Raw genomic sequence first — 13,065 nt, forward strand, 5'->3', positions numbered from 1 at the left:
CTCAAAAAAAAAAAAAAAAAAAAAACCTTTGCTGTTCTTTTTTGAAGATGCTGTATAATCCTGAATTCAAAGCCACCTCTTAGAGATTTGCTCATTTCCCTGGTCTCTCTTTTGAATACATGACGTACATGTTTTTAAATTTCTGTTTTTCTTTTTTTTTCTTTCTTTCATTTATTTATTTTGAGATGGCTTCGCTCTGTCACCCAGGCTGAAGTGCAATGGCACAATCACGGCTCACTGCAACCTCCTGCTCCTGGGCTCAAGCGATCCACCCACCTCAGCCACCAGAGTAGAGTAGCTGGGACCACAGGCATCCACTACTATGCCCAGCTAATTTTTACACTTTTTATAGAGATGGTTTTTTGCCATATTGCCCAGGCTGGTCTGGAACTCTGGACTCCCAAAGTGTTGGGATTACAGGCATGAGCCACCATGCCTGGTCCTGTTTGTTTTCTTCTTGTTAATCTATCTTTTGTTACACGGTCTATCACAACCAAAAACTCAGAAGCGTAGAGGAAAACTCTTTTTTCTCCCCTACATACCATACAGTAGAACATTATGCATGCATTAAAAAGAAGCCAGGCACCGTGGCTCACTCCTGTAATCCCAGCACTCTGGGAGACAGAGGCGGGCAGAATATCTGAGGTCAGGAGTTCGAGACCAGCCTGGCCAACAAGGCAAAACCCCGCCTCTACTAAGAATACAAAAATTAGCTGGGCATGGTGGTGCATGCCTGTAATCCCACCTACTTGGGAGGTTGAGACAGGAGAATCACTTGAACTTGGGAGGCTGAGGTTGCAGTGAGCTGAGATCGTGCCACTGCACTCCAACCTGACAGGCTGGTCTCAAAAAATAAAAAGTAAGAAAAAAGAATGCTGGGGCTTGGTGCAGTGGCTCACACCTGTAATACCAGCACTTTGGGAGGCCAGAGCAGGCAGATCATCTGAGGTCAGGAGTTCGAGACCAGGCCTGCCAATATGGTGAAACCCTGTCTCTAATAAAAATATAAAAATTAGCCAGGTGTGGTGGTGCACGCCTGTAATCTCAGCTACTCAGGAGGCTGAGGCAGGAAAATTGCTTGAACCCAGGAGGCAGGGGTTGCAGTGAGCCAAGATTATGCCACTGCACTCCAACCTGGGCGACAGAGTGAGACTCTGCCTCAAAGAAAAAAAAAAAAAAAGGCCGGGCGCGGTGGCTCAAGCCTGTAATCCCAGCACTTTGGGAGGCCGAGACGGGCGGATCACGAGGTCAGGAGATCGAGACCATCCTGGGTAACACAGTGAAACCCCGTATCTACTAAAAATACAAAAACTTAGCCGGGCGAGGTGGCAGGCGCCTGTAGTCCCAGCTACTCGGGAGGCTGAGGCAGGAGAATGGCGTGAACCCGGGAGGCGGAGCTTGCAGTGAGCTGAGATCCGGCCACTGCACTCCAGCCTGGGTGACAGAGCGAGACTCTGTCTCAAAAAAAAAAAAAAAAAAAAAAAAAAATTGGGTCTATAACTAGTGTCCTAGTATTATCAGTTGAGAAAAGCTTGTGATTGCATGATGGGTATAAAATGATCTCATTTCTGTAATTACAATACTTCACCCAAACAAACAAAAAAGAATAACTAGTACATGAACATGAATAACGACATAGATGAGAGGAAAATAGGTTGGCTACAAAATAAAGTTAAACTTCGAGAAAGAGGCTAGGCTCAGTGGCTCACATCTGTAATCCCAGCACTTTGGGAGGCCAGGGTGGGCGGATGGTTTGAGCCCAGGGTTCAAGACCAGCATGAGCAAAATGGCAAAACCCCATCTATATGAAAAAATATTTAAAAAATTAGCCTGGCATGGTGGTGTGCACCTGTAGTCCTAGCTACTCAGGAGGCTGAGGCAGGAGGATCACCTGAGCCTGGAAGGTAGAGGCTGAGGTGAGTAGTGATCACGGCACTGCATTCCAGACTGGGCACACAGCAAGACTCTGCCCCCCAATCTCCAAAAAAAAAAAAAGATATATGTACCAGGATACAGCTGCAACATTATTTGTAATACAATAGGTTTTTCTTGGTTTTTTTTTGTTTTTTTTTTGAGACGGAGTCTCGCTCTGTCGCCCAGGCTGGAGTGCAGTGGCCGGATCTCAGCTCACTGCAAGCTCCGCCTCCCGGGTTCACGCCATTCTCCGGCCTCAGCCTCCCGAGTAGCTGGGACTACAGGCACCCACCACCTCGCCCGGCTAGTTTTTTTTTTTTTTTGTATTTCTTAATAGAGACGGGATTTCACCGTGTTAGCCAGGATGGTTTCGATCTCCTGACCTCGTGATCCGCCCGTCTCGGCCTCCCAAAGTGCTGGGATTACAGGCTTGAGCCACCGCGCCCGGCCTGTAATACAATAGGTTTTTTAAAAGTAGTAACCTGAATATCCATCAATGTCACTATGGTAATTTATTCAATTTACCATCCAATACATTGTGGAACTTTCATTTGATGGACGATTTTGCAACTATTAAAAAACTATTAGGCCAGGACTGGGCGCAGTGGCTCACATTTGTAATCCCAGCACTTTGGGAGGCCGAGGCGGGCAGATGACCTGAGGTCAGGAATTCAAGACCAACCTGGCCAATATGGTGAAACCTCATCTCTACTAAAAATACAAAAATTGGCTGGGCGTGGTGGTGGGCACCTGTAATCCCAGCTACTCAGGAGGCTGAGGCAGGAGAATTGCTTGAACCCAGGAGGTGGAGGTTGCAGTGAGCTGGGATCAAGCCATTGCACTCCAGCCTGGGCAACAAGAGTGAAACTCCATCTCAAAAAAAAAAAAATTAGCCAGGCATGGTGGCACGCGCCTGTAGTCCCAGCTACTTAGGAAGCTAAGGTGGCAGAAACACCTGAGCCTAGGAGGCAGAGACTGCAGTGAGCCAAGATCACTGCCACTGCACTCCAGCCTAGGCAACAGAGACCCTGAAGCCCGGCACAGTGGCTCACACCCATAATCCCAGCACTTTGGGAGGCCGAGACAGGTGGATCACGAAGTCAGGAGATCGAGGCCATCCTGGCGAACACGGTGAAACCCCGTCTCTACTAAAAAAATACAAAAAACTAGCCGGGCGAGGTGGCGGGCGCCTGTAGTCCCAGCTGCTCAGGCGGCTGAGGCAGGAGAATGGCGTAAACCCGGGAGGCAGAGCTTGCAGTGAGCTGAGATCGGGCCACTGCACTCCAGCCTGGGCGACAGAGCGAGACTCTGTCTCAAAAAAAACAAAAAATAAAAAACAAAAAACCCCTAAAAATCCAGGTGTATACATGTGCATCTGTATAGAGTAAAATGTGGAACATTACAGATGAATCTATTAATATTATTTACCTCAAGAAGGGGAAGAAGATACATTTTTAATATTTTCCTTATGTATCCATTTCGTTTGTAACACTAAACACGTTTTACTTTTGTAACTTAAAAACTACTCTACTTAAAAAAAAAGTACGGCTGGGAGCAGTGGCTTACACCTGTAATCCTAGCACTTAGGGAGGCTGAGGCGGGCAGATCACCTGAGATCAGGAGTTCGAGACCAGCCTGGCCAACATGGTGAAACCCCATCTCTACTAAAAATACAAAAATTAGCTGGGCATGGTGGTGGGCGCCTGTAATCCCAGCTACTGGGGAGGCTAAGGCAGGAGAATCGCTTGAACCCAGGAGGCAGAGGTTGCGGTGAGCCAAGATTGTGCCATTGCACTCCAGCCTAGGAGACAGAGAAAGACTCTTCTCAAATAAATAAATAAATAAGTACTTGTGCAATATCCATATAATGGAGTTTCATTTGGGAATAAAAAGGAATGAAGTAATGATACATGTTACAATATGGATGACCCTGAAAAGCATAATGTTAAGTGAAATAAGTCAGTCACAAGAAACCATATATTGCATGCTTCCAATTATATGAAATGTCTAGAATAGGCAAATCTGTAGAGGCAGAAAGACTAGTGGCTGGGACATGGAATGGGATGAGGGTCAGGGAGTGACTGCTAATTGCTAAGGGTTTCCTTTTTGAGGTGAAGAAAATGTTATAAAATTGATTGTGGTGATTCTTGCACACACACCTCTGTGAATAAACTAAAAACTATTAAACTGAAAAACACTTTATATGGATGTCCCAAAAAGGTGTTTTAAAAATACCATCCACCATTAACATTTGTTTTATTCACCATCAAAAGACTAGTACTTGATATCTTTGAAAATAATCTGAAGAATGTGCCAGAGACTCTAAAGACAATTCCAAAAAATGAAAATCCAGAGTGTATCCAGTCTGAACAAACTACTTTAAAGAGGACATCACGTTTTTGTTTTTTGGTTTTTTTGGTGTTTTGTTTTGTTTTGTTTTGTTTTTGAGGAGTCTTGCTCTGTTGCCCAGGGGCGCACTGCAACCTCTGACTCCCGGCTTCAAGTGGTTCTCCTGCCTCAGCCTCCTGAGTAGCTGGGATTACAGACAGGTGCCACCACACCTGGCTAATTTTTGTATTTTAAAGTAGACACGGGGTTTCTCCATGTTGGCCAGGCTGGTCTTGAACTCCTGGCTCAAGTGATCTGCTCACTTCGGCCTCCCAAAGACTGGGATCACAGGCATGAGCTGCCCCACTCGGCCGACATCACATTTTTCGATGTGTAAATTCTCCTATGTTTAAAAAAGTATTTCTACAACTTAAACTTACATCATAGATATTTTCCAGTTCAACACTACAGATCTGATTAACAGCTTTTCAATAGCTGCAAAATAGTCCATAAAATGAATGTTCTGGCCAGGGGCAGCGGCTCATGGCTGTAATCTCAGCACTTTGGGAGGCTGAGGTAGGCGGATCACCTGAGGTCAGGAGTTCAAGACCAGCCTGGCCAACATGGTGAAACCCTGTCTCTACTAAAATACAAAAATTAGCCAGGCTAATTTAGGTGGTGGCTCACATCTGTAATACCAGCTACTGGGGAGGCTGAAGCAGGAGAATCGCTTGAACCCAGGAGACAGAGGTTGCAGTGAGCCAAGACTGTGCCACTGCACTCCAGTCTAGGAGACAGAGCGAGACTGTCTCAAAAAAAAAAAAGAAAAAAAGAAAAAAAGGAAAAAGAAAAAGAAAAGAAAAAGAAAAATTTCCACACATATTCGGTGTAAATTGAATAAATTACCACAAGTGGCATTGATGGATATTCAGGTTACTCCATTTTTTTCTATTACAAATAATGCTGCAGTTGTATCTTGGCACGTAAATCTTTATAATTTAATTCTTTTATTTCTGTAGGATAGATTCCTAGATATCGGATTACTTTAGTGACATATATATAATAAGCAATATGAAATGCATACTGAGTATACTGAACCACATTTCAGAGCTCTAATTTCTCTGCCTCCTAAAGTTGGACCGAAGTTTATGTATCTTTTGACTTGTTTACTTTTAAGATTCTTGTGACCAATTTGCATTAAATAGTGGTTTTTGGTTTTTTTTGTTTTGTTTTGTTTTGTTTTGTTTTTTGAGAAGGATCCTCGCTCTGTTGCCCAGGCTGGAGTGCAATGGCAAGATCTTGGTTCACTGCAATCTCTGCCTCCCGGATTCAAGTGATTCTCCTGCCTCAGCCTCCTGAGTAATTGGGATTACGGGCGCCCACCACCATGCCAGGCTAATTTTTGTATTTTTAGTAGACACAGGTTTTCTCCATGTTGGTCAGGCTGGTCTCGAACTCCTGATTTCAGGTGATCCTCCCGCCTCAGCCTCCCAAAGTGCTGGGATAACAGGCGTGAGCCACTGCCCCCGGCCTAAACAGATATTTCTGAAATACTTTTCAATGTGCATTCAATACACGGAAGAAATGCAAATACAAATAAAAATCTGGCATCTGGAAATATCGTCCCCGCTCTCAAAAATTTGGCTAGCACCAACGAGGCAAATTCTTAATAAAATCTTTACTTTTTAAAGTAAAACTTTTTTTCTTTTTTCTTATTTCTTAAGTAAACATTTTAAATTGAAATTTTTTTTTCTGTACAGAGAAAGTTGAAACATCCATTCCCGTGTTTGGGATGAGAGAAGATAAATTATTTATGTTATTGAAAAACAAGATTATAGACTGTCAATAAACTTTTACTCTTAAATTAATAAATAATACATGACAATTCTTTTCACATGAAAGCCAACGTCTGCTTTTATTTCCTCCTAAAACACTCTGGCGGCAAGCTATACCAACAGCGCCGCTGGTGTAGTGGTATCATGCAAGATTCCCATTCTTGCGACCCGGGTTCGATTCCCGGGCGGCGCAAGCGACTTTTGCTTCTCGCTCTCCAAAAACCAAATAGTTTGAAGAGTCTTTATAAAAACCAGATAGCTTGAAGAGTCTTTATATATCTTTCCTCTTTTGGAAAGATTTAGGCTTTTTACTGTCCCTGAAGGTTTCCACTCCATTATAACTCGCGGTCGAAACACTAGAATCCGCAGCCAGAAGACAAAAAAGTTCACGCAAGCCTTGAAGTAGTTAACCCTTGCGCCTGCGCAGCCTGAGACGTCCCTAGCGTCGGGTGGAAGAGCGGCTGCGCAACAAGTGAACCTATGGATTAAGGTGTAGCCTGGCTGCCGGGAGGTTGAGAGTGCAAGATTATTCTGCGCCTGCGCGGCCCGGGTAACTTCCCTGGCTGCTCCTAGGCGCCCGGCTAGCCGCCATCTTGTATTGGGGCTTCATTGTTCCCGCTGGGCCGGGCGGTTTAGTGTAATTGCCGCGGGAGAAGGAGGCGGAGTAACATCTGGTCAGCCGAGAAACCCCGCTATCCCGTAGCCATAACCGCTCAAACGATTTGGGAGGTAGTGAAGGGCAGGGAGTTGGACCCGGAGGCGGCGCCGCGACAGCAGCAGCCATGGAGGACGAGATGCCCAAGACTCTGTGAGTCTGGGGCAGCGATGAGGGAGGCGGGATGGTGGTCGTCCCGGAGGGAAGGCCTCGGCCCTGCGCCGCTCCCAGCCTATTGTTCTCCGTGGACACCGCCATATCGTGGTTTTTGTTTCCTTAGCATGCACCTGAATGCTTAGAACCAAGACCCAATCTGTGAGAGGACAAGGTGAAGGGAGACCGGGCTCAACCCTTTCAATTAATCCCTTCACTTTAGCTACACCATTGCTTGACCTTTGCTCTCGCCGCGGGCCCTCTGTGGTCTTAGACCTGGAGAAGACTTTTTCATTCAGATCTCTTTTTAGAACTTGTCGAACCTTCCTTTTGTCCTATGCTTTCTTTCCTTCTCTTTTCCCGCTTCTCCCCCTTTTTAATTAACAACTTCTTATCTTTACAGCCGTCTTCCTTTAATTTTACTTTTGATTTCCTATTGAAATTCTTCCTTTCATTTTCTTCTCGGTGATAAGATTTTTTCCCCCCCTTGAGGCTGCTTGTACTCATTTTCAGTGCGGTAAACTTTATTTTTGCAGTTGACATTGGAAAAAAGCCAAGCATTTTTCTTTAACCTCTGGCTTTCCTTCTGTAGCCCCCCACCGACCAAAAAGCCTAACCAGACACTCCAAGGATTTGGAAATCTCACCCAGAAGGAATATATCAATTGTGGGGAAATTGATATAATATTATTTTTATAGTCGCTTGCTACTGTTGTGATTGACTTGGTGTTGAACGAGCGGGCCGTTTTTATGAAGCAACAATTGATAAATGCCGTAACATATTTACAGAGAATTTTTAGAGTTAGCGTTAAATTATCGGAGCGTGGATATTTTCTTTGTCGTGTGGCTTCCCCCACTGCGTTCTTTGTTTTTCAAAGTATTATCGGATGAGTTGATCCTGCCTTTGTTGGCATTTCTCGGAAAGAGAAAAGCTCAATGAGTTCTTGACATAGCTTTTTGTTTTTCTTGGATGACATAGCTTTTTGTTTATATTCTTGGAATACTGGCAGTTTGAGAGCTCCATGCATTAAAAATGCAATTTTAGGTTTCTCTTTGCAGCTTTCTAGATAATGAAGTTGCTCTGAAGTACGATGTCGTTGTTTTTTTCACCTCCAAAATTTTTCCACTTTTAAGTTGCTATTTCTTATCTATATTGGAAATGTGGTTGCACTTGTTTTCTTAATAGATTGTCAGTTAATCTGTTAGTAACCTTGAAATTTCTTTTCTCTATTCCCGAGGCTCAAAAAGTATCTTTTCAATAGGACGTAGCAATTAGTGCATGACCTTTGTTTTAGGAAATATTGTATCTGTAGATGAATACTCCCTAAAAAACTAACTAGCCTCACGGTGTTGGTGGAGTCTCTTCCCCCTTGCCTCTTAGCTACGACAGCCATCAGCATTTTGGGTTAAGGCACTGCTCGTGTTTTATAATGTAAACTTAATATTCTTCGTTTGAAAATGTTTAATTTTAAAAACTGCCAGAAGCATCTGACCACGTAACTTTTTGTTTTTACTTTTTAATTTTTTGAGATGGAGTCTCACTTTGTTACCCAGGCTGCAAGGCTAGAGTGCAGTGGTCCGATCTCGGCTCACTGCAACCTCCACCTCCTGGGTTCAAGCCATTCTCCTGCCTCACCCTCCCAAGTAGCTGACATTACAGGCGGGCACCATGCCCGGCTCATTTTTGTATTTTTAGTAGAGACGGGGTTTCACCATGTTTGCCAAGCTGGTCTCGAACTTCTGACCTCAGGTGATCCGCCCAGCTCGGCCTCCCAAAGTGCTAGGATTACAGATGTGAGCCACAGCGCCTGGCCTGTCCTCAACTCTTAACTATTACATTTATGACTTATTTTGCCTTGTATCCCTCACTAAAACACCCCATCCAAGAAACACTTCCTCAAAGTAGTCATACTGTAAAAGTCTCTTGTTTCTACCTCCCTCAACCCAAACTCCCATTTTTCCAGTCAGGCAAACCTTGGCTAAACATGAGGGTACTAATCCCTAAGTTTTCCTAGTAGTGCTTTTAATTTTAATGTAAGATTTTTGCTTTAATGACCCTGGAAGTCAGAGGCTTTTAATATATGTTCTTAACACAGTTCTTAGCACATTAAAAACATAGAGCCTCTTAATATATGTTCTTAGTCTGGTCCATGGTAAGTGATCAATAAATTTGTTTAAGAAACTGGTATAATTGGCTGGGCACAGTGGCTCATGCCGGTAATCCTAACATTTTGGGAGGCCGAGGCGGGTGGATCACCTGAGGGCAGGAGTTCAAGACCAGCATGGCCAACATGGAGAAATCCTGTCTCTACTAAAAATACAAAAATTAGCTGGGCATGGTGGCGCATGCCTGTAATCCCTGCTTCTCAGGAGGCTGAGGAAGGAGAATCACTTGAACCCGGAAGGTGGAGGTTGCAGTGAGCTGAGGTTGCGCCATTGCACTCCAGCCTGGCGACAGGAGGGAGGCTCCATCCCAAAAAAAAAAAAAAAAAAAAAAAAAAAAAAAAAAAAAAAAAAACTGGTAGAATTTCAAGCAGTGAATTAAGATTTTTCTTGAGAATAAAATAGAGTCTTAAGTTTTTATCACCCGCATACCTAAATGGCTCACTGGAAATTCCTTCATTTGCTACATCTGAGTGTTCAGCATCTCCATGTTAAGTTAGAGAATACTAGTATTTGATTTCTTGTCACCAATACTTTGAAAACATATTCTGAGACAAACTTCCCTAAAGTTTATACTGCAAGATTATTTTGAGGAGTATTCAAGGTACAATTAATAAGTTCAAACATTTGTAGTGAGCGTATGAGTGATGTATACTACTATTCTCTATTCATGTATAAATTTGAAATTTTCCATAATAAAAAAATAAAAATACATGTATAGTAAGTCTGAATTGGCCTTGGTCACTTTAAAAATATTCAACTTGTGAACTAAAAGCTACACACTAGACTAGAAAAACATTGCTGGTGTTAGTTGATGAAAATTAAGTCCCTCAAATCCAGACACCTTAATATCCTTTGTGTGGTTTACTCTCAAATGCACAAGTGCTCTCTTTTGAGATAACTATACTGTTACTGTGTGGCTTTCACATTTGCTAAGAGTGCAGATCTATAAATTATAGACCATCTTTAAAAGCCTGCAGCTGGCCAGGCATGGTGGCTCACACCTGTAATCCCAGCACTTTGGGAAGCCGAGGTGAGTGGATCACCTTAGGTCAGAAGTTTGAGACCAGCCTGGTCAACATGGCGAAACCCCATCTCTACTAAAAATACAAAAATTAGCTATGTGTGGTGACACATGCCAGTAGCCTCAGCAACTTGGGACTCCAGAGGCTCAGGGAGGAGAATCGCTTGAACCCAGGAGGTGGAGGTTGCAGTGAGCCGAGATCACGCCACTGCACTCCAGCCTGGACGACAGAGCGAGACAGAGCCCAATTAATTGCTATATACTAATGTGAGTCTTGTCTGTCTTCTGCTCCATGGTTATCTTTCATTCTTGTTGTCTACCCCACTCTCCAAATAGTATTGGCCTTTGTAATTTGTATGAAATAAAATCTCTTGGATTGAAATCAGACCTATCTTAAAGATTAGATTGAAGGCAAGGTTGACTAAAATGAGATATTTATTAGATAATACTTATGTTTCCAAATAACTGCTAGTAATTAAGAATATGCTAGAAACATTACATTCACTCAGTAATATTGAGAGCATACTACATGGCTGTCACTCTTCTGGGAACTGGGGATACGGTAGTACATGTAGTAGGCCTTTTAAGAATTTATAGGCCGGGCGCAGTGGCTCAAGCCTGTAATCCCAGCACTTTGGGAGGCCGAGACGGGCGGATCACGAGTTCAGGAGATCGAGACCATCCTGGCTAACACGGTGAAACTCCGTCTCTACTAAAATACAAAAAAAAATTAGCCGGGCGAGGTGGCGGGCGCCTGTACTCCCAGCTACTCGGGAGGCTGAGGCAGGAGAATGGCGTGAACCTGGGAGGCGGGGCTTGCAGTGAACTGAGATCCGGCCATTGCACTCCAGCCTGGGCAACAGAGCTAGACTCCGTCTCAAAAAAAAAAAAAAAAAGAATTTATGTAAGTGGCTGGGCGCGGTGGCTCAAGCCTGTAATCCCAGCACTTTGGGAGGCTGAGACGGGCGGATCACGAGGTCAGGAGATCGAGACCATCCTGGCTAACACGGTGAAACCCCGTCTCTACTAAAAAAATACAAAAAAACTAGCCGGGCGAGGTGGCGTGGTGGCGGGCGCCTGGAGGCTGAGGCAGGAGAATGGCATAAACCCGGGAGGCGGAGCTTGCAGTGAGCTGAGATCCGGCCACTGCTCTCCAGCCTGGGCCACAGAGCGAGACTCCGTCTCAAAAAAAAAAAAAAAAGAACTTACATAAGTAATTATGTTAGATCGTAATAAGTGCCATGGAGAAAAATAATGCAGGGTATGCATGGTAAGGAGGAAGGGGTGAATATTTATAGAGAATAATAAAGGAAGGTCATCCTTTGATAAGTGACATTTGAGGAAAAAAGTGAAGGAGATAAGGGAGAGCCATGCTTCTATCTGAAGGAGGAGCACCCTAGAAAGAGCTAGTGCAAGGGGCCCTTGGGGGCAGGGCATGCTGGTTGGTTAGCCTGAGGAGAGTAAATGTAGTAGAGGAGTAGGAAATGAGGTCAGAATGATAAATAGGAATGTTAGGGGAGATAGAAAATACCAGATTATATGGGTCCTTAAGAGGACTGTCTTATCTGAGTAGGAATGGAAGCTGTAAGTGGGTTTCAAGCATAGTAGTGGTATAGCCTATTTTAACCTTGAAACTGGCAGAAGCAAGTAGCCTAGTCAGGAAGCCAATCCAGGTTTGAGAGAAAGCAGTGCCTATAATTGTAGTTAGTGCTGGTGAAAGTGATGGGAAGTAGTTGAATTATGGATATGTTTTGAAAATAGAGCAACAGGAATTACCAGTGGCTTAGATGTGGCATGTGAGAATGTCGACAATAAATGGATTTATTTTAAAATGTGTAATATCAGTTATCTAAAATGTTACAGTTTGTTGCAAAATATAAGTAAAAATGAAAAGTCTTGAGGATCGATAACCCTTAAGATGTCTGCAGGCATAGTATTGGATACATTTGTTCAAGCTGGTTTACCTAGTGAAGGAGGTCCCAACTAATAAGGCAGTTTCAGCCATCTCTTGTAACAGATTATTCTTTGTGATGGGTATACATTTGTTACATAATAATAAGGTTAGGATGCTCATGTATAGTATATACACAAGCACTTACTATTCCACACAGTTTATTTTTGTTTTAATTGAGATAGGGTCTCATCCTGTTGCCCAGGCTCTGGTGCAGCGGTGCAATCGCAGCTCACTGTAGCCTCGACCTCTCAGCCTCAAGGGATGTTCCCACCTCAGCATACTGAATAGCTGGGACTACAGGCATGTACCACCGTGTCTGGCTAGTTTTTAAAAATATTTGTAGAGAAGCGATCTCACTGTGTTGCCCAGGCTGGTCTCGAACTCCTGGGCTCAAGCGATCTTCCCACCTTAGCCTCCCAAAGTGCTGGAATTATAGGTGTGAGCCACCGTGCCTGGTGTCTACATAATTTCTTCATTAGTAAAAGACATAACTAATCTTTTCCCCCTAGGGTAACTTAAGCAAAATGAGAGAATTTTCTAGCAAATTGCAAATGCTCAGAAGTCGTTCTGAGACAGTACATTTAACTCTTTAACAGATATTTATAGAGCAATAAGTATCACTGCAATGATATTGCAGTGTTCTAGGCAGTATTCTAACTAGCAGTCCCCAGCCTTTTTGGCACCGAGACCAGTTTTGTGGAAGACAATTTTTCCATGGGCGGAATGGTTTCAGGGTGAAACTGTTCCACCTCAGAACATCAGGCATTAGATAAATTCTCATAAGGAACACACAACCTAGATCCCTTGCATGCCCAGTTCACAAATGCTGCTAATCTGACAGGAGGCAGAGCTCAAGCAGTAATGCTCCCTCCCCCGCTGCTCACCTCCTGCTGTGTGGCCCAATTCCTAACAGGCCATTGACACATAATGGTCCGTGGCCTGAGGGGAGTTGGGGACCTCTGTTCTGGATGGTAGATACCAACTAAGAATAAAAATGAAAACCTCTGGCCGGGCGCGGTGGCTCAAGCCTGTAATCCCAG

The 13,065-nt window shown here is 43.8% G+C and overlaps 1 protein-coding gene and 1 non-coding gene across 42 annotated transcripts in view; both read left to right on the top strand.

Annotated features, from left to right (window-relative positions):
• The first annotated feature begins 6,199 nt into the window (after positions 1-6,199).
• TRNAG-CCC (transfer RNA glycine (anticodon CCC)) lies at positions 6,200-6,270 on the top strand. The gene has a single exon. It is a non-coding gene; the product is annotated as a tRNA-Gly (tRNA).
• Positions 6,271-6,656: 386 nt separating this feature from the next.
• The window catches only part of TIA1 (TIA1 cytotoxic granule associated RNA binding protein), a 37,365-nt gene continuing 30,956 nt past the window's right edge, over positions 6,657-13,065 (top strand). For all 41 annotated transcript variants that reach the window (XR_012422234.1, XR_012422231.1, XR_012422235.1 and 38 more), the window contains exon 1: positions 6,657-6,885. Coding sequence is in view for 8 of the 41 variants with exons in the window: in XM_045369135.3 (XP_045225070.1) it covers positions 6,860-6,885 (26 nt within the window). In the remaining 33 variants the exon portion in view is untranslated. The remainder of the gene's footprint in view (positions 6,886-13,065) is intronic.

Source organism: Macaca fascicularis, chromosome 13 (assembly GCF_037993035.2).
Source record: "Macaca fascicularis isolate 582-1 chromosome 13, T2T-MFA8v1.1".
Classification (NCBI taxonomy): Eukaryota; Metazoa; Chordata; class Mammalia; order Primates; family Cercopithecidae; genus Macaca; species Macaca fascicularis.